This window comes from Tilletiopsis washingtonensis, assembly GCF_003144115.1.
Source record: "Tilletiopsis washingtonensis strain MCA 4186 unplaced genomic scaffold FA09scaffold_17, whole genome shotgun sequence".
In the NCBI taxonomy this organism is placed as follows: domain Eukaryota; kingdom Fungi; phylum Basidiomycota; class Exobasidiomycetes; order Entylomatales; genus Tilletiopsis; species Tilletiopsis washingtonensis.
Window position 1 is genome coordinate 486528 of NW_020312014.1, and position 17109 is coordinate 503636.

General features: G+C 68.2%; 7 protein-coding genes across 7 annotated transcripts; 4 read left to right on the plus strand and 3 right to left on the minus strand.

Moving 5' to 3' along the window:
* The first annotated feature begins 52 nt into the window (after nucleotides 1-52).
* On the plus strand, nucleotides 53-3913 carry FA09DRAFT_331366 (hypothetical protein). The gene is made up of 3 exons (XM_025742994.1): nucleotides 53-3053; nucleotides 3111-3277; nucleotides 3340-3913. The coding sequence occupies exons 1-3, from the start codon at nucleotides 406-408 to the stop codon at nucleotides 3474-3476; spliced, it is 2952 nt and encodes a 983-aa protein (XP_025596786.1). The 5' UTR covers nucleotides 53-405; the 3' UTR covers nucleotides 3477-3913.
* An 81-nt stretch (nucleotides 3914-3994) lies between these two features.
* FA09DRAFT_340307 (ketol-acid reductoisomerase mitochondrial precursor) lies at nucleotides 3995-6036 on the minus strand (the record flags this gene model as incomplete). The annotated part of the gene is made up of 14 exons (XM_025744311.1): nucleotides 3995-4055; nucleotides 4112-4215; nucleotides 4285-4357; nucleotides 4423-4511; nucleotides 4571-4639; nucleotides 4702-4742; nucleotides 4798-4809; nucleotides 4868-4873; nucleotides 4947-4955; nucleotides 5016-5127; nucleotides 5203-5324; nucleotides 5393-5610; nucleotides 5670-5707; nucleotides 5776-6036. The coding sequence occupies 14 exons, from the start codon at nucleotides 6034-6036 to the stop codon at nucleotides 3995-3997; spliced, it is 1215 nt and encodes a 404-aa protein (XP_025596787.1).
* Nucleotides 6037-6221: 185 nt separating this feature from the next.
* FA09DRAFT_331368 (hypothetical protein) lies at nucleotides 6222-6637 on the plus strand. Its single transcript, XM_025742995.1, has one exon. It carries the CDS (start codon nucleotides 6339-6341, stop codon nucleotides 6624-6626), a length of 288 nt encoding a protein of 95 aa, XP_025596788.1. The 5' UTR covers nucleotides 6222-6338; the 3' UTR covers nucleotides 6627-6637.
* Nucleotides 6638-6806: 169 nt separating this feature from the next.
* FA09DRAFT_331369 (hypothetical protein) lies at nucleotides 6807-7795 on the minus strand. The gene is made up of 2 exons (XM_025742996.1): nucleotides 7337-7795; nucleotides 6807-7273 (listed from the first exon to the last, which is right to left on the minus strand). The coding sequence occupies exons 1-2, from the start codon at nucleotides 7705-7707 to the stop codon at nucleotides 7006-7008; spliced, it is 639 nt and encodes a 212-aa protein (XP_025596789.1). The 5' UTR covers nucleotides 7708-7795; the 3' UTR covers nucleotides 6807-7005.
* A 211-nt stretch (nucleotides 7796-8006) lies between these two features.
* FA09DRAFT_346748 (hypothetical protein) lies at nucleotides 8007-11684 on the plus strand. Its single transcript, XM_025744771.1, has 3 exons — nucleotides 8007-8243; nucleotides 8298-11197; nucleotides 11263-11684. The coding sequence occupies exons 1-3, from the start codon at nucleotides 8128-8130 to the stop codon at nucleotides 11664-11666; spliced, it is 3420 nt and encodes a 1139-aa protein (XP_025596790.1). The 5' UTR covers nucleotides 8007-8127; the 3' UTR covers nucleotides 11667-11684.
* Nucleotides 11685-12784: 1100 nt separating this feature from the next.
* FA09DRAFT_310773 (hypothetical protein) lies at nucleotides 12785-15017 on the plus strand. The gene is made up of 4 exons (XM_025740645.1): nucleotides 12785-13092; nucleotides 13154-13534; nucleotides 13619-13703; nucleotides 13757-15017. Exons 1-4 carry the CDS (start codon nucleotides 12889-12891, stop codon nucleotides 14911-14913), a joined length of 1827 nt encoding a protein of 608 aa, XP_025596791.1. The 5' UTR covers nucleotides 12785-12888; the 3' UTR covers nucleotides 14914-15017.
* Nucleotides 15018-15611: 594 nt separating this feature from the next.
* FA09DRAFT_91784 (hypothetical protein) lies at nucleotides 15612-16858 on the minus strand. The gene is made up of 5 exons (XM_025745896.1): nucleotides 16647-16858; nucleotides 16460-16590; nucleotides 16255-16399; nucleotides 16087-16199; nucleotides 15612-16035 (listed from the first exon to the last, which is right to left on the minus strand). Exons 1-5 carry the CDS (start codon nucleotides 16762-16764, stop codon nucleotides 15679-15681), a joined length of 864 nt encoding a protein of 287 aa, XP_025596792.1. The 5' UTR covers nucleotides 16765-16858; the 3' UTR covers nucleotides 15612-15678.
* Nucleotides 16859-17109: the final 251 nt, after the last annotated feature.

A 17109-nucleotide genomic window follows, 5' to 3' on the forward strand; every position in this document is an offset into this window, starting at 1 on the left:
AAGGGCATCTGCGGACGCAGCCCGCCGGTGCGCGCCTTCCACTCTACCACCACCGCTCTTCCACGTCACACCCTCGCCCCGTCGCACACTCTGCGGCGCACGCCCAGTCACCGTCCGTTCCGAACGCTCGCCGCCCCTCGCGAGTCTCTGGCGTCGTCTCTGCTCGACCCAGCCTGCTCGACGCCCTCGCACCTTGTGCCGTACGCGGCCGCGACGCCAGCGGGCAGCGCTCCGGGCCGACGACTGCGGAGGCGCTTTGCATCGGCGGCGTTGCTGCAAAGCAGGCCCATCTGTGCTGGCACGGCCGACCGGCGCCGCACTGGTGACGCAGCCCGCTAGCTGCTGCCTGCGCCAGCACCGCATCGCGCCGCGCCCCCGCCCGTCCCTGGCGGGTCGAGCAGCGCGATGTTCGCCTCTCTGCCGTCGGCAGTGCGCTCGTATCTGCGTCTCGATGCGCCGCCAGACGTCTCAGCGCTGCTCGATGCCCGTGATGTCGCCCGCATCCTCAACGCGTTCGCGTCGCCGGCCGAGGTCTTCTCGCTGCTCACCGTCACGGACGTGCGCCGAGCACTGGTGCGCGCACCTGCACGCGTCCACCTCCTCGTGCGCCTGCTCGTGGCGCATCTCGAGAGTCTGCGCGACGATGCCGCTTTCTGTCCTCGCCCGCGCCAAGCTGAGTCCGGACGCCTGCCCGCTCTCGGCGGTGCGTGGGGCTTGGGTCTGCAGAGCAGCACGTTTCGCCAAGACGCAGCCGGCGGCGGCGCCTCGGTGCGCGATCGCCATCGCGAGGCGCTGAACTGCATTCGCATCCTCACTCGCATCCTGCCCGTCATCATGGAAGGCGACCACGATGCAACGTGTATTGCGCAGTCCGAAGCCCACGCCGAACGGCCAGACCCGGACTCCCCTCCAGCGGCGCTGGCATCGACCGACTTCGAGCGCAGCCTGTTTCTCAGCCGCCTGCCTGCTCCGGCGACTGCCGATCTTGTGCTGGAGCCACGCGGCACCAGAGAGCCGCTGCCGGTGCCAGAGGCATCGCATTTCGTCATCGACGAGGACGAGACGGAGGACGGCGGCGGGCCGGCGTCGCCAGGGCACGCTCCATCACTTCCGCTGACCGCATCCGGAGAGGGCTCTGAGCCGCCATTGATAGAGCGTCTTGTGACCCTCGTCGTCGACCTGTTGTTCTACTCCGGCTTCACGCTGCCCTGGACGGCCGAGCTGCTCGCGCTGCCCGACTCTGTCCCGGTGCGAGAGTCGCGCGTGCACTACGCGATCTGGGAGCAGGGCGTCGGCAGCTCCATCGAGCTCAAGGGCACAAGCCGCACGCACGAGGCCAACCGAGCCGAGACTCTGCGCCTGCTGCTTGTCTTGTTCTCCAAGGCCATCTACGTGCCGGCGACCGAGCAGAGCACGCACAAGGACGCAGCTCTCAGCTTCGCGGCGACCTTGCTCGACCGCAGCGTTGCGCTTCCGCTCCTGTGCTCCTTGCTCAACACGGGCGTGAAGCACGCAGGAGACAGTCACTGGCTGGCCAGCCTAGCTGGGTTGCCCGGTGGCCTCGTCAAGGATCGGCTCGCCGGCACGCCGACGCCTGAGGAGACGCGCAGCACGCTTGCGGGCCTGTGTCTGCAGACGCTCGGCGTGCTCTTGGCCTGGGAGCCGACGCCAGAAGATGCCGAGGCGGGCCGACCAGCGGCGGATCCTCAGCGCCCACCGCTGGCCAGCAACACCTCGTCAGCTTCGCTCCAGTCGAACGCGCGCGGCGAGCAAAACGTCTTCCGCTTCTATCTGTCCAAGCTGCACCGCCAAGCGGACTTTGTACTGCTCTCGACTGCGCTCCTCGATGCTGCCGCCGTGCGAGGATCCGGCAGTCTCAACCCGCTGGCTCATCGCGCCGCCCCGACGCTCATCACCGGCGGCGGTGGGCCAGGCGGCGGCTCGCTCGCCCACGCCCCGGAAGCACTCCTGCTCCTCTGGCGGCTTCTCACGCACAACGCGCGCTTCCGCGTCTTCATGCTCGACGACGAGGTCCGCACGCCTCTGTTCCTCTCGTGCTTGCTCTCACACGCGCTCACGCACAAGGACAGCGTTGCGCAGCAGGGCCTCGTGCGACTGTGCATCTTCATGCTCCAGGACGCGAGTGCCACGTCCTCGTTTGCGCTGCGCATCTGCGCTCGCGGCAGCGCTGCAAATTGCCGCATCCCGAACGCCTCGCGCCTTGGCGTCGTCTCTGGGACGGCAGGCCAGGCTGGCACCGCCGCGGATGCGCTGATCCAGGCTGCCTACGCAGTCATGGCCTCGACGCGTGGCGCACTGTCGGCGCTGTATCCGCCTCTTGTCATTGCGCTGGCGAACACCGCCCCGTCCTGGCGCGGCCTCACCGTCGCGAGCAGCGCGCGCCTGGCCTCGCTGCTTGGCAGCTTCTCCGCGCCTGCGTTCCTGCTCGCCGACGAAGGCAACCCGCGCCTGCTCTACTTTCTCCTCGAGGCGCTCAATGCCGTCCTGCACCGCAACGCTCAGGCCAACCCCAACCTGATGTACGCATTGCTGCGCAGTCGCCGAGACGTCGAGCGGCTCTCTCGCTTCACGCTGGCGTCGGGCATTGCCGACGTGCGACGGAGCCGGCAGCGCACGGGCAACGCGTCGCAAGCAGCCCAGCCACCTCCGCGGGCGTCGCTGACGGACGACACCGCCGCCAGTGCGCAGACGTCGCCTACCATGCTCGACACGTCGCTCGCCGAGGACGAGAAGGCGCAGTCGCCTGTCCAAGGGGAGCAGGAGCGAGTGTCAAACGGCGCGGGTAATGCCGTTCCGGAGTCGGGCGCACCGGCGGACATCGACTCATCGTCGGAGAAGGTCCGTGGCAAACGCCGGCAGATGTCCGGCACCAACGGCCAGTCTGCGCCGGGCGTGCCGACCGCCGATGCGCTCGATGCGGAAGACGCCCTCGTCGCAGGCTTCAGCGACGACGAGCTCCTGGCGGCCGCAAGCACCATCGGCAGGAACGGGTTCATCGCAACTCCCGCCTGGGTCGCGAGCTGGCAGTCTGGGTGCGTAGCCGTCGCGCGTGAGCTGCGCCCCCGCGCCACTGACTCGGCCCCTGCCAGACTACCATTGGACACGCTGCAAGTGGTGCTGATGGAGCTCGTGCCACGGGTGGAGGAGCACTGCGCGGCGACGGGCATTGTCGGCAAGAGCGACGCCGACGAGCGCATTCTCGCCTTTCTGCGCGAGCAGACGCTGCGCGACGTGCTGCCCGCCGCTCCGCCCACGCGTGCGTGGCGCAACGGGCGCAGCGACGACCGATGCCTGATGCTGACGCCGCCTCCCTGCCAGACTTGCGCGCGTTCCGGTGGAACGAGCAGGCCCGCGTCTGGCTCCTGTCCTACCTTTGGGGCCTCGTCTACGTCAGCGCGCAGCTGCCTCAGTGCGTGACGTGCAAGGGTGCGGTACCCTCGCTCGCCGTGCGCTGACTCGTCTGCTCCGTGCGCAGTGGCATCTATGCCGGCAGCACTGCCCGCCTCTTCCAGCTGCGCGCGCCAGCGGTGCGCTCGTCGAGCACGGCAGACTTGGCAGTGCCGGGCCTCGGCGTGCTGTCGGACGCAGTCGCCGGTGTGCTGGGCGTCTTTGGCCGCGCCGGACCGACGTCTCCACCGCCCTCTGCGCCGCCGACGCCGCACCGTGCTGGCAGCCAGACACCGGGCATGCAGACGCCGACAGGCTTTCAGCTCGAGGAGCGAGCGCGCACAGACCGCCAGACCGCCTCGTGACGGCCAGTAGCACCCCGCACCCGCACCCCTGCTCCCTGTTCCGCGCCCTGCGGCATTCAAGCGCACCTGCTCTGCTGAGATCCGGGGCGAAGCTGTATTTTATTGCAACGCGAGTGGCCTGCTGCCCAGCGACAGCCGTCTGACCGCTCCTCGCGATGCTTGTGCGCACGAGGAGAGTGCGCACGCCATAATCATAGGCGGGTGCGAAGCAAGGGCTCGCTTTACAGGCCCTTGGCGGCACGGTCGGGGCGCAGAGCGCGCACCTTCTGGCCGACGCGCCACCTGCAGAGCGCCAAGGGTTCAGCCGCTGCACTGCATCAGGCACTCGCGCAACGTACATCTCCTGGGCAGCGACCTCGTCGGTCTCCTTCTCGAAGAGCTCGCGGTAGTTCTTCTGGCTGGCGAACTCGATCGTCCGCCGGGTCTCGCTGCCGTCCTTGACCTGGAGCGTGAAGCAGGTGAGTGAGCAGCTGCGCGGAGCGCGCGCAACGCGCAAAGAAGCGCAACTCACGCGAGCGTAGAGCTCCTCAAAGACGGGCTTCAGGGCCGCCTCGAACTTGGGGGCGGCGTCAAGCGCACCGCGGCTGGAGGGTCACGCAGACGGACGGTCAGCGGAGGCAGGCGCAGCGGGAGGGCAAGGAGCACGCACCGGGCCGTGGTGGAGCAGGCCTTGAACATGTAGTCCATGCCGTGCTCGCCGACGAGCGGGTAGAGAGACTGCAGGGCCTCCTCGCACGTCTGATCGCGGCCCGAGCACGTCAGTAGGCGCGGCACTGCGTTCGCGAGGTGCGACGCACCTCGTTGAAGGCCTCCGAGGGGCTGTGGCCGTTGGCGCGCAGCACGTCGTACTGGGCCTTGAACATGCCCTGGAAGGAGAGAAGAGAGGCTTGTCAGCGGCAGCTCGCTAAGCGAGAAACGGCTTACACACCTGGATGCCGCCCATCAGGCAGCCGCGCTCGCCGTAGAGGTCTGTGAGGCGCGGGGTCAGTGCGTCTCGGGGAGACGTTGCAGCGGGCAAGCGCACCAGAGTAGACCTCTGCGAGCAAATTTGCGTCAGCACGAGAACAGTGCCTGAGGGGCACAGCCGCACTCACCCTTCTCTGCAGTACAGGAACGCGGCAGCGCGAGAGAGAGTCAGCTAAGAGCGCGTCAAGCGAGCAGCAGGCTGCGCACCGAAGGTGGCTAGGAAGAAAGGAGAGGCGTCAGCTCGTGCCCCTGAAAGAGTAAACAGGACATGCTCACTCTCGTACGTGTAGCCCGAGCCGACGGCGACGGACATAGCGACGGCCTTCTCGAGGGCCTTGCCGGTCACGTCCTGGAAGACGGCCACCGAGGAGTTGATGCCGCGGCCCTCCTACAAAGGCAAGCAGCGCAGCAGTCAGCATGGCGGCAGACGGGGCCCGCATCGCACGGCGGCGTGCGTACGCACCTTGAAGAGGGTGCGCACGGTGCGGCCCGAGCCCTTGGGCGCGCACAGGATGACGTCGCAGTCCTTGGGCGACTCGATGCCGGTCTGGTCCTTGAACACCGGCGAGAAGCCGTGCGACCAGTCTGCCGGCACGCAATGTCAGACAGGTCCGCGAGAGCAGCAGCCGCCCGCACGTCGCGCTGCGACTCACAGACAGTCTTGCCCTTGGTCATGTACTGCATGAGCTTCGGGTAGGCCTCCGAGGCGCCGGCGTCGGACATGAGCATCATGAGGTACGTGCCCTTCTGCGCGGCCTCGTCGATGTCGAAGAGGTTCTTGCCGGCGACCCAGCCGTCGGCCTCGGCCTCCTTCCACGACGCGCCGCCCTTGCGCACGCCGACGATGACGTTCAGGCCCTGGTCACGCAGGCTGTGCAGCGGGCGCGTCAGCGCATGCCGACAGCGGCGCATGAGGCAAGCCAGACTCACTTGAGGCCCTGGCCGTGGCCCTGCGAGCCGTAGCCGAGCTGCAGGGGCATGGACGTCAGCAGCAGGCCGCAGCGTGCGCCCGCCGGACGCGCGGCCGGCCACTCACGAGCGCCAGCGTGTCGTCCTTGAAGTACTCGTGCAGGCGCTCGATCGGCCAGTCGGCACGCTCGTACACCGTCTCGATCTGGCCGTCGCCGGAGAAGTCGATGTGCTTGATGCCGCGCACCTGCTGGGGCGCGGCGGCCGGCACGGCGGCACGCGCAACGGGGCGCGCGGCGGCGAGCAGCGAGACGCTGCGGGCCGCGGCCGGGGCGGCGAGCGAGCGGCGCGAGGCGCGGAGGGCGGTGCGGGCGAGCGGGGCGAGCATGGTGGATGGGAGTGTGTGGTGGTGGTGGGAAAGCGGGGCAGAGGGGCGAGGAAGACTGCCTGCGCCGGAGGCTTGCGAGATGATCTCTGGGCGCGCGCTCTCTCTGCCGGCGCGCTGGTGCTGCAGCCTTGCATCTCTGCATGGAGTCGCGCCGCCTCTCGTCGGCCGGTCGGGCGAAAGTCTTTGCCCTCGTCGCGCGTGACTCGCGTCGCACGGCAGCACAGCTGCAGCGGGCGTGCCCGCCACGCCGATGCCGGGGCTGGCTGCTGCAGCACCAGCGCCGCAGATGATGAAGCTCGCAGATGCGCCTGCAGCTTGATTGCGGCCTTCTGGGCCGCCGTACCGCACCGGCGGGCAGCAGCGGCGAGGCCGAGAGAGGCACGCCGTCACGTCGGCGAGACTTCCAGCCGCCTGGGCCGCCCGCCGTGCGGCAATCCCCCTCGGTCCCCGACGAGCACGCTGCGGGCCAGCAAATGGTCGCTCACTGCCGCTGCAAGCCTGGACTCGACTCGCGTGGGCGCTGCAGCGATGCAGTACTCAGCATCGAGAGCGACGATGAGCGTCGGTGCTGCTGCGAGGCGCCGCTCTGAGCCGCTGTTGGCAGCGCAGGAGCAGAGAGGCACGGAAAGCGCGAAGACGCGGCGCGGCGCTGCTGCTGGCTGAGGAGGGGAGGCGCCGCACGTGACGCCGGCCTTCCGTCTTGCTCCGCTCACGCCCGCCGCGCGGCCGCGCCCCGCCTGCCCCTCCTCAAGATCCGCAGCTGGCGGGTGTGCGCAGGCTGATGCTTGGTATAGTCTGCAAAATCACGACACGGTACTCGCCAAAGCGACGGCGAGAATATCAAGCGTGCACGCACGCGGCAAGGGCGCTGGGTCTAGGAGACAGAGAGGCGGGTGAGGCCACGCGGGCGCGGTGCACGTTGCGCACAGCAACCTCGTCTGCGTGCCCTGGGAGCAAGATCAGCGACGCCTATGTACGCCCGCCTGTGTCTGTTGCCTCGCCATAGCTCGGCAGAGCTGGCTCGCTCGACGGCGCTGCGGCACGAGCTTGGCTGTGCGCAGCAGCGTCTGCGTCTGGCACGTTGCCGTGCCGGCGCCGAGAGCGAGCTGCGCGCCGCGAGTGCCGCTTCTCGGCCTTCGCACGCTTGCGCTCGAGCTTGCTCGTCTTGCGCTCGTGGCGCTGGCGGTCGTGCTGGGTGCGCCGCTCGGTCTTGGCCCGGCGTGCCTCGAGGCGTGCCCTGATGTGGGCGCAGGGGTCAGCGGCGCCGGCCGACGGCGACGACGCCGCAGCGCCCGCTCACACGTCGCGCTGCGCCCGGGCGGCCTCGGCGCTCTCGACGTCGTTGCAGCAGCTGCACGACGCAGCGCAGCAGAGCGGGCCCTTGCGCCAGAGCGAAAGGCACAGCAGGCCCGCGAGAATGCGGTTCAGCGCAGGCATGGCGCCGGGACTGCGTCCAGCGATGCCTGAGCGGCGAAGCCCTTGTGGTGCCTTCCTGTGTGCGCCTGCAGGCGGACGGTCCTGGAAGCTGGAGGTGGATGCCAGCGGCAGAGAAAGACGTGTGCGCAGCTGCGATGGCCGGGTGACTGCCCGCCGCGTCTGATACCAGCCCATGGCGCCGATGCGTGACGTCGACCCCACGCCGCTGCAACTGTGTGCTGCGGCGGAGGGCATGTCGCCGTCACAGCGCGCTAGCGCTGGTGGTCCAAGCTGGCACCGACTGCTGCCGTGCTGCGGGGCGGAGCGGCTCTATTGACGCTCTGGCATCATGCGCCGCTCAACCACGCTTGCTGACGAGCAGCGGGCGCATTCCCGACGGCCCGGCGTCTGTTCCCGTGCTTCTGGCGGCGGCGCTGCTCCCACGCCTCTCTGGCGCGTGCCCGACGCGTAGAGAGGCGCGCGTTGAGAAGCGCGTGTCGCGCGGTGTTGGCATCGGCGAGGCGCACCGCACGCCGCACAGCTCGCCTCCCCTCACCCACCCCGCGCTGCCGTCCTCGCGAGCATTCGCCCTTCTACGCCCTCACTGGCCCAGCTCGTACCTCTTCACTCGAGCTTCTCGTCTGCACGGCGTCTCGCCCCGTTCCTCCCGACGCCATGGCGTCGCTCCCGTCCTCGACGGCCAAGGGCGCGGCCAGCGGCCTCGAGATTCAGGTCACGCATGCCGAGGGCCTGGCACGCATCCGGCATGCGCCGTCGGGCAGCGTCAACCCGTGAGTGCTGGCCGGTGAGCCCCTCGGCGCCTCGCTCACCTCGCTCGGCCGCAGCTGGATGTTCACGGGCGGCTCTGAGGGCGTCGTGCGCTTCCTGCCGGCCGCGGCGCAGTCGGCGACGCAGCCGCTGCAGGCCGACGAGGCGACCAAGCCCATCACCTGGATCGACGTCTCGCGGCGGCTGCTCGTCACGGCGTCGCAGGACGGCGCCGTGCGCATCTACGAGCACGCGCCCGCGCCGCACGAGCGGCAGGAGCCGACGGACCTCGTCAACGTGCTCCTTCGCACGGCGCTCCCGACGCGCTGCGTGGCGCTTGAGCGCTACCTGCAGCCCGGCCGGGAGCCGCGCGTAGCCGTGTGCTCGGACGAGCTCATCGTCAAGCTCGTCGATGCCGGAGCACCGGCCCGCATCCAGCTGCTCACGAAGCACACGCGGCCCGTGCGCGCGGCAGCCTGGTCGCCCCGTGAGTCTCTGCTCGTCACCACCGACTGCGACGGCACCGCGCGCGTCTGGGACTGCTCGCCGCAGGACCCCGTGGAGGTGTCGTGCCTCGAGGGCATCGTGTCGCGCGAGAGCGTCAACTCCGAGATGAGCTCCGAGCCCGTGTGGCACCCCGACGGGAGCCACTTTGTGCTGCCGAGCAAGACGCACGACATTGCGGTCATCTCGAGCGCCGGCTCCAGCTGGTCACGCTCTGCGGTCTACTCGCCTCAGCACGCCAGCATCGCCGCCGAGGACCGGCCAGCGGGCCAGATCACTGCGCTTGCCTTCTCTCCCAACGGGCGCTACCTGGCCAGCGCGACGACTCAGGCGCACGTCACAGTGTGGGACACGAGCAGCCGGCGCCCGGTGCGCAGTCGGCGGGCAGAGGCGCTCGTCTCGGGCATCTCGTGGTGTGCCGACGCCGATGCGCTCGCCTGGGTCGACACGCTGGGGCAGCTGACGCGCTGGTCTGATGTCGTGGGCGCCACGATGGCAAGCCCGTGCGAGCCTGTCGACTTTTCGGCGCAAGCTGGCCTGCGCCAGGCGGCGCGCAACGACATCGATGAGCTATTCGATGGCGCAGGGCTTGACGACTCTGACGAAGAGGACCGGGAGCAGACGGTGAGCGAGCGCCGCTCAAAGCACGCGCGTGCCGGCGACGATGACCTCGAGGGCTTCCTCGTCGACGATGAGGGCGCCTATGGGCGCAACGGACGCTCGGCAAGACACTCCAGTCGTCGGGCCACTGCTAAGGAGGGCTCGTCGCTAGCATCGACGGCCACGCAAGCTCCCTTCCAGCCCACAAGCACGCCGATGAAGGCGCAGCGCCGCTTCTTGGCGTTCAGCACACTCGGCTCGCTGGTAGCGACGGACCAAGAAGGACACCAGACTGTAGCGTTCGAGTCGTTCGACGCAGCTGCCCGCCGAAATTGGCGCTTTGCCGACCACGCCGGCTACCATCTTGCCTCGCTTGGCAGCACGGGAGCGCTCTTCGCCAGCGCCGAGAAGGTTGGCGGTGACGGAGAGACGTCGCCCAGCATGGTGTACTATAAGCCCTTCGAGGCCGCCGGCGCCGGCAACGTGCCCGGTGCGGAGTGGAGCGCGAGCCTGCAGAGCGAGGAGAGCGCCGTAGCCGTGGCCATGGCTGGACGTGCGGCTGCCGGCAGTGCTGCGGCCGCCTCCGGTGCGCTCAACCTTGCCACCGCCGTCGTGGCCACGTCACGCGGCTACTTGCGCTTCTTCAGTGCATCGGGCCTGCAGCGCTATGTCTGGGCGCTGGGCTCGACCGTCGTCTGCTTGGCGGCAGGCGACCGCAGACTGCTCGTGGTCCACCGCGCTGGCACGCCGGTCGCGCTAAACGGCTTCCAGAGCCTGAGCTACACGCTCATTGACCTGCTCACGTTCGGCATCGTGCAGGAAGGCACGCTGCCCCTCGGTCGCGACGTGCAGCTCCAGTGGGCTGGCTTCGACTTGCTCGACGCACCCGCCATCTTCGACTCGCAGGGCGTGCTGTACGTGCTGGACCGCGCCCACTCTCCGCGCCAAGGGCGCTGGACTCCGGTCCTCGAGACGCGGTCTGCCAGCATGCAGAGCACCGCCGCCGAGGGCGGAGCAAGCTCGCGTCTCACATACTGGCCGGTCGGCCTCGGCTCCACAAAGCTCTACTCGCTCATTCTCAAGGGCCATGCGTCGCCCGACCCTGCCGCCCAGGCCCGCCCCCTCATCCAGGAGACGGAGTTCCGTCTTCCGCTCCTCAACCAAGACACACCGTCCGGCGCGCTCGAGCAGCAGCACCTGCTGGCCGTGCGTGCTGCCGATGCCATGCGAGCTGGCGCGCGGCTGCGCAGGAGCGACGCATCGAGGGGCGGCGCCGAGGACGACGAGGACATCGACGAGAGCGACGCTGCCGCGCTTGACCACAGCGCCGACAAGGCACTGCTGCAGCTCATTCAGCTGGCGTGCAAGTCTGACCGGCACGGCCGTGCGCTCGATGCCGCCCGAGAGCTGCACACTGCCAAGACACTCGATGCTGCCCTCCAGATCGCGTCGTTCTTCCACCAGACCAGCCTGGCCGAGAGGATGGCGTCGCTGAAGGAGTGGGTCGACACGCGCGCCGAACGCGATGCGCAGAACGACGCTCTGCTGCACAGCAGTGCCTACGCGGGCGTCGTGGCACAGCAGCGAGAGCCTTCGCCCGATGCGTCGGTGGAGCGGATCCGCGCCGCTCGTCGAGCACTGGGTCAAGAACGGACGCAGGCGCCGAGGAAGTCGTACGGGGCCGCGAAGCTCACTTCGTCTGCTGCGCCGACCTACGAGACTGCTGCTCCCCGCCCACGCGAGGTCGACGCATCGCCCGCAGAGTCCGTGCCGTCAACGTCGAACGTCTCGGCACGCAGCCAGAGCCCGGAGTGGACGAACGCGCAGGCTGGCCTGAAGCGCAAGACGTCCGACCTCGAGGTCGACGAGCAAGGTGAGCTGCTCACTCACTGCTCTCCGCGCCTCTCGCGCCGTCGCTAAGCCCATCTCTTCCTCCAGGCGCGCGCGCTGCAGCGAAGGCCGCCGCCGGCGGAGCGCGCAACCCCTTCGCACGCAAGCAGGGCATGGTGCGCGACCGCTCCATGCACAAGTCGACGTCCTTCTTCGAGCGCGTGGACGCAGCAGAGGCTGCCGAGACGCCCGCTGCGCCTCCGAAGGCCAAGAAGCAGACGACTCTCTTCGGCATGGCCCCGCCGGCGCCGCAGGAGAAGGCCAAGCGCGCACCCAAGGCCCGCGCACCTGAGCCCGCCTCGTCCGGCGTGTATGCGGACACTGAGGAGACGCAGGAGGGCGTCCGTGCAGCCCTGACACAGGCGCAGGGGCAGGAGGACTCCAGCCTGCGCCTGGACGACGCCTCGCTTCCTCCGGTTGACGACGACACGCAGATGAGCCTGGAGATGTAATGCTATGCCCTCACCGTGCCTCCCCGCCGTCGTGTCCGCTTCGCTGGGCGCCTGCACACCGCGTGCGTCACAGGCAGAAGCTGTCGTTCGCCGCAAGGCGTGCACAGAGCGACTTGCGCCCTCTTCCGTGCATGTAGTTGACGTGCAGGCGTACATCAAAGCAGCCCTGCGGCACGACTGTGCGGCTCTGTCGTCGCCACTGGCAAGAGCGCCACAGCATTGAGACTCGCTGACACCACTGCGCGGCGAACTCTGTGCTCAGTGAGGATCGTTCTCGTCTGTGCAGCGCAGCATGGGAGCCCTTGAGTGTGCGATCGCAAGGCGATAGCTACGCACCGAGGTGACAATGTGCCGCGTATGACGAAAGACGCAAAATGCACTCAGAACGGCGCGTCAACCCACACAGCATTATGCGCCGCTGCCGTGGCTTCGCCACGAGTTTTTGCTCTCAGCCGCGCGCACCCCGGTCCTACTACGCTCCGCCCAGCAGTCCAAACGCGAGCAAGATCAGCAACGACACACCCGGGCCTGTTACTCATGTAAGCCTTCAGCCGGCTGGCCGCCGCACGCCATGGCAGCTTCGAGCACGATGCAGGTTCGCTCGAGAGATTTGCGGCCGGCGAGACCTACGCAGGGCGGCGCAGAGCGTGTAGAGTGTGTGGGTGACGGCGATGCAACGTTCAACCGCCGCCCGGAGCGCTACGAGAGACGCTTAGGGCGCTCATGAAGAGATCGCAGCATAGCGCGGCACTCTGTGCATGGTTCTTCATCATCAGTGACGGAGCAGAGGACCGGCACGTCTAGCCCCCTGCAGCCCTTCAGAGAAGCTGCACGATAGTATAGAGGCTACTCAGGCATTCAGCGCTGTGTCAAGTCTGGGCACAGCGCGGACCGGCGCCCCGGGCTTGCTGAGAGGCCGTAGCGAGGCGGCGGAGGCAGCTGCAAGGTATGGCGGACGCGCCGGGCGCGGCAACGCGACTCGGCGCGCGCTCGTGCTTAGTCAGCAGCGTGGCTGTGCCTGATGACGACACCGTGCCGCGCCGCGCCGCGCCGTGCCGTGAGGCGCGGGGCATGAGATGCTCGCGCGACCAGCCTGCGGTCGAGCCATTTGCAGGTCACCTTCCCTCCACTACCTCCAGCTAGCCCACAACTCGCATCCTATCGTCTGCACGCAGGCTACAAGACATCTCCCACCGCAGATTCACGCTTCCGCTGGCTCACCATGTCGCTGCTGCGCAAGGCCCAGCAGCAGATCGCGCACACATCCACCTTGCCCTCGCTCGGCAACCGCGACCTGCGCTCGCTGCAAGATGTGATCAACAACGAGAAGGACTGGACGAAGAGCGGCAACCGTGCTGCACAGGACTGGCAGAAGAGCGCAGAGAGCCTCAAGGCGTGGGGCGAGGGCGAGGGCGAGGACCTGGCGGTGAGTCGGGGCATGAGGCAGGGCGGTCTCTGCCGGAGCGCTGACCTCGGCGCGCCTCAAGGACATCACCTCGAAGCTGTCGCTGCTGCTCTCGCACTGCAACTCGGCACACACTCGCCTTGCCTCGCACATCGCCACGACAAGGCTGCACTTCAAGGCCATCCGCACGCGCGAAGAGTCCTTTGCCGCCATGCGCTCGTCCAAGGCCCGGCTAGCCTCGCGCATCGAGGCGCTCGAGAAGAAGCTCGCCAAGATGGGGCCGGAGAACAAGGAGCTGATGAAGACGACTGCCGATCTCAAGGAGCGGCGGGCCGAGATGGAGACGCTGACGCGCGAAGTGCGGGAGGAGGAGGCGGCAATCGGTGACTTCAAGCGGCGCACACTGAAGGAGGCGAGCGGCATCAAGCTGGGAGGCCTCTTGGAGTACGCAGAGAAGCTCACAGTGAGTGCAAGCCGTGCGGCCTGCAGGTGACGCCGCATCTTGTGCAGCTAGCGCGCCAGTACATGGCTGACTCTCCTCACCCAGATCGTCTCTGAGATCGGCAAGCTGATCATCGAGGAGATCCCCGAGGTAGTGACGCAGCCTGGCATGCACCGGCCTGCGTACTCCGGTGGGTCACATTCGCGTTGCAAGCGCATGTCGCGGCGCTGACACAGCGCTCAGGCGGCGCAAAGACCGAGCAGCTGCTCGCGGAGGCGACGCGCTGTCTCGCCGACGTCGGCTTCACACCCGGGCCCGGCCACACAGCGCACACGGCACGCGCTCATCTTGCTGAGCAGAGCTACGACCAGGGCGCAGCGCCGTACGAGCCCAATCAAGGCTCAGCGTCATACGAGCCCACTGCGAGCGAACAGGTGGACCCCATGGTCAACCCCTACGTAACGGGCGATGCGGCCGACACGCCCATCTACGCCACGCACGCGACGCTCTCTCCCTCTGGTGCTGCGAGCGGCAACGAGTGGGCCCAGCACGGCAACGCTGGTGTCCCTGCTGCTGTGCACGCCGGGCCGACGTACGGAGCGGAGATGCTTCCGCAAGACCCGGCGCAGCGGGAATGGAGCCACGCACAGGAGCAGCAGCGATCACAGACACCCGTGAGCGAGCGCGTGGGCAACTGGCGCAGCGGCATGCATCTTCCGGATGGCGCAATCGCAGCGGAGCCGGCCATTGGGCACGAGAGCTGGCGGCACAGCGCAGTGCCAGCGTCAGACTACCGAGGCTACGAGCCAGACGCACACTATGCCGCCGGCTCGATGCAGGCTCCGCATGACAGCGCACCGGCCCCGCTGCCCGCTGCGCCGCTTGCTGTGCATGATCCGAACAGCAGCTACTACGCGCCTGCGCCGCCCGTCCTCCCGCCGATGCGGGTCTCGACGCCGCCCGTCGCTCTGCCAGGCTCCGTCCCTGGCACTCCCGGCGGGTCCTCAACGCAGCACCACATGCCCATGCCGGGAGAGTTTGCGCCTCCCGCACTGCCGCCGGTGCGCACCTCGAGTCCCTTTGGCGCCGGACGCACGGGCTACGAGCCTGCAGAGGGAGGCCGCAAGGTCTCGGCCGCCGCGTTCCGCAAGGGCTTCGCGCGCGCTCCTTCGGCGCAGACTGGCATGGCCACGCCGCCCATCAGTGGCCCCTCGCACGACGCAGGGGCCACGTCGTACATGACCTCCCAGCACGCCAACACGGACGGCGACGACGAGCCCCCGAGCATCGCGCCCCTCGCCATCCGCAAGCGCATGAGCTCTGGCGCCGGTCTCGTTGCCGACCCCGCGCCGCCGTACTCGGGCGACGCCGCCGAGGGCACTTCGAGCTACCATCACTGATCCGCCGCGATGCGCCCGTTTCAGCTCCTCGCATCGCCTCCGCGTCCCGACCCATGATATCTTATGTGCCCCTCGCTCGCGCAATCCAGGTGCTCACTACCGCGCAGACAGGAGACAGTTGATGGAAGGAGTGAGGAATCCAAGACGTGCCGCGGACGCGGAGGTAGGACAAGACAGAACACAGGAGATCGGAGGGGCCCAGGCGGTGTCCACCAGGGACAACGGGCGAGGAGTGACTGGGCTCGATGCGTGCGCGGCACTTAGGCCTGCTCGCGGAGGGGACGCACAGGCGAGAGGGAGACGCCCTCGTCCTTGTGGCCCTCGCGAGCGGCCTGCAGCGCCTTGGCGTGGTGGTCGGCGGCGCCGAGGTAGCTGTAGGTGCGGCCCGCGAACGCACGGCGGTCGAATCCGCCCTCCAGCAGTCCGCCGTGACGACGCGACTCGAGCTGCACCATCTCGGTGCGCGGCTGGCGGCACTTGACGTACAGCTGCGTGAGGTGTCAGCCTTCGCGCACCGGCAGCGCGAGAGGCCTGCACGCACCTCGAGGCGAGCGTGTAGGTCCTCCGCGTCAGCGGTGGCGCCGTGCAGGAAGTAGCGCAGCGCTTCCGCGTCTGTAGGAAGGGCTTGTCAGCTCTGCATAGGCGACCAGGATGGCATTCAGAGAGAGCGAAGGGCCAGCTCACCTTCGATGGCAAGATTGACGCCCTGGCCGACGTCTGACGAGCGTGGTCCTCGTCAGTCCACTGTGCAGGCAGCGCTCGAGGTCACTCACGAGGCGTGACCGCATGCGCGGCGTCTCCGGTCAGACAGATGCGACCCTTCGTCCACGCCGAAGCGGGCAGGGGCTTCGTGTCGCGGATGCGCCAAAGGCTGATCTCTGTTGAGGCGAACGTGTGAGCGATACAGGCACGAGAGCGCGAGCTCGCCGACTGACCGGCTACCGTGAGCATGTTGCGAATGCACGGCGCAAACGATGCAAAGTCTTGCTGCACCGCAGCGGCCGGGATGTCGTGCAGGATCGACGAGCGGTTTGCGTCCAGCGCATCCGTCCAGGCGCCCTCGCGGGCGAAGCCGAACACTTCAAAGTGCTCTGCACTGCAGGGATACGCCAGAACGCGGTGCTGCGAGAGTGTCAGCGGACGTGCCGCACATCGAGCACGGACAGCACTGACGACGTTCGAGGCATTGTCGCTCCACTGTGCAATGCCCTGCTGGCCGGGAGTCGTCATGAATGCCAGCTCAGGCGTCTCGGCGAAATATACGGCCGGCACAATGCTCATGTAGCCTGCACGTCGAGGTCAGTCTGAGCGTAGCACGATCACGAATGCAGCTGCACTGACCGACCAGGCCCGTGTTGCTGATGCCGCCAATGCTGTCGTCGGGGCTCGACGTCACAGCGCGACGAGCGACCGAGCGGATGCCATCGGCGCCGACAACGAGGTCGCCACAGAAGACTTGGCCGTCTGAGCAGGTAACGCGGCCCGCCTGCGCAACCAGATGTGTCAGTGAAGCTCTGTGGCCGGTACAAGCAGGATCCTGGCTCACCTCGGCGTCAATCGCGGTGATCGTGAGACCGTCGATGATGCGAGGGACGGCGCCGGCACGCTCGGGGCTAGTCGCGAGGCGATAGAGCTCGGCCTGGATGAGCGAGCGGCGCGCAAAGATCGACGGAGCGCCTGCAGAGCGTCTGCTGTCAGCGTCGTCGTCTGGGGCAGGTCACCACTTCCCGCACCAAAGATCGGGCGCGTGTCGAAGCTCTCGGCGCCGATGAGCTCGTTGTTGGGCGTGAGGTCCCACAGCTGGTTGAGCAGGGCGCCGTGCAGCCTGTCCTCGTCGGCGCCCTCAGCCATGAGTAGCTTCCAGGCGTTGGCAACAATTGAGATGCCGTGGTCGTTGGGATAGGCGTCGAAGTTGAGCTTGGAGCGCTCGATGACCTGGCGCACGAAGGTGAGTCAGCGGAGGCAGGTGCGCTGCGAGTGCTGCACTTGCCGTGACGTTGTGGTCCTTGCGCAGGTAGAGCGCCGCAGCGAGACCCGCCATGCCGCCGCCGGCGACGATGATGTCGAGCGGCTTGACTGCGGGGCCGTGCATTGCGGGCTCGTCCACCTCGCGGACGGGTAGCGCAGATGTCATCGTACAGGTCGGAACGCGCAGAGCTGTGCCTTGGGTGGGAGAGAGCAGCAAAGAGCTGGACG

Bases quoted from the DNA above. Each gene is read 5' to 3' on its own strand.
- FA09DRAFT_331366 (XM_025742994.1), top strand. From the start codon at position 406: ATGTTCGCCTCTCTGCCGTCGGCAGTGCGCTCGTATCTGCGTCTCGAT. The intron at 3,054-3,110 runs GTGCGTAGCCGT...GGCCCCTGCCAG, and splicing joins GTCGCGAGCTGGCAGTCTGG to ACTACCATTGGACACGCTGC. The intron at 3,278-3,339 runs GTGCGTGGCGCA...CCTCCCTGCCAG, and splicing joins GCCCGCCGCTCCGCCCACGC to ACTTGCGCGCGTTCCGGTGG.
- FA09DRAFT_331368 (XM_025742995.1), top strand. From the start codon at position 6,339: ATGCGCCTGCAGCTTGATTGCGGCCTTCTGGGCCGCCGTACCGCACCG.
- FA09DRAFT_331369 (XM_025742996.1), bottom strand. From the start codon at position 7,707: ATGCCCTCCGCCGCAGCACACAGTTGCAGCGGCGTGGGGTCGACGTCA. The intron at 7,274-7,336 runs GTGAGCGGGCGC...CGCCCACATCAG, and splicing joins GCCCGGGCGCAGCGCGACGT to GGCACGCCTCGAGGCACGCC.
- FA09DRAFT_346748 (XM_025744771.1), top strand. From the start codon at position 8,128: ATGGCGTCGCTCCCGTCCTCGACGGCCAAGGGCGCGGCCAGCGGCCTC. The intron at 8,244-8,297 runs GTGAGTGCTGGC...GCTCGGCCGCAG, and splicing joins CCGTCGGGCAGCGTCAACCC to CTGGATGTTCACGGGCGGCT. The intron at 11,198-11,262 runs GTGAGCTGCTCA...CTCTTCCTCCAG, and splicing joins CCTCGAGGTCGACGAGCAAG to GCGCGCGCGCTGCAGCGAAG.
- FA09DRAFT_310773 (XM_025740645.1), top strand. From the start codon at position 12,889: ATGTCGCTGCTGCGCAAGGCCCAGCAGCAGATCGCGCACACATCCACC. The intron at 13,093-13,153 runs GTGAGTCGGGGC...GCGCGCCTCAAG, and splicing joins GCGAGGGCGAGGACCTGGCG to GACATCACCTCGAAGCTGTC. The intron at 13,535-13,618 runs GTGAGTGCAAGC...CTCCTCACCCAG, and splicing joins AGTACGCAGAGAAGCTCACA to ATCGTCTCTGAGATCGGCAA.
- FA09DRAFT_91784 (XM_025745896.1), bottom strand. From the start codon at position 16,764: ATGGCTGAGGGCGCCGACGAGGACAGGCTGCACGGCGCCCTGCTCAAC. The intron at 16,200-16,254 runs GTCAGTGCAGCT...CTCGACGTGCAG, and splicing joins CAGCAACACGGGCCTGGTCG to GCTACATGAGCATTGTGCCG. The intron at 16,036-16,086 runs GTCAGTGCTGTC...ACACTCTCGCAG, and splicing joins GCGACAATGCCTCGAACGTC to CACCGCGTTCTGGCGTATCC.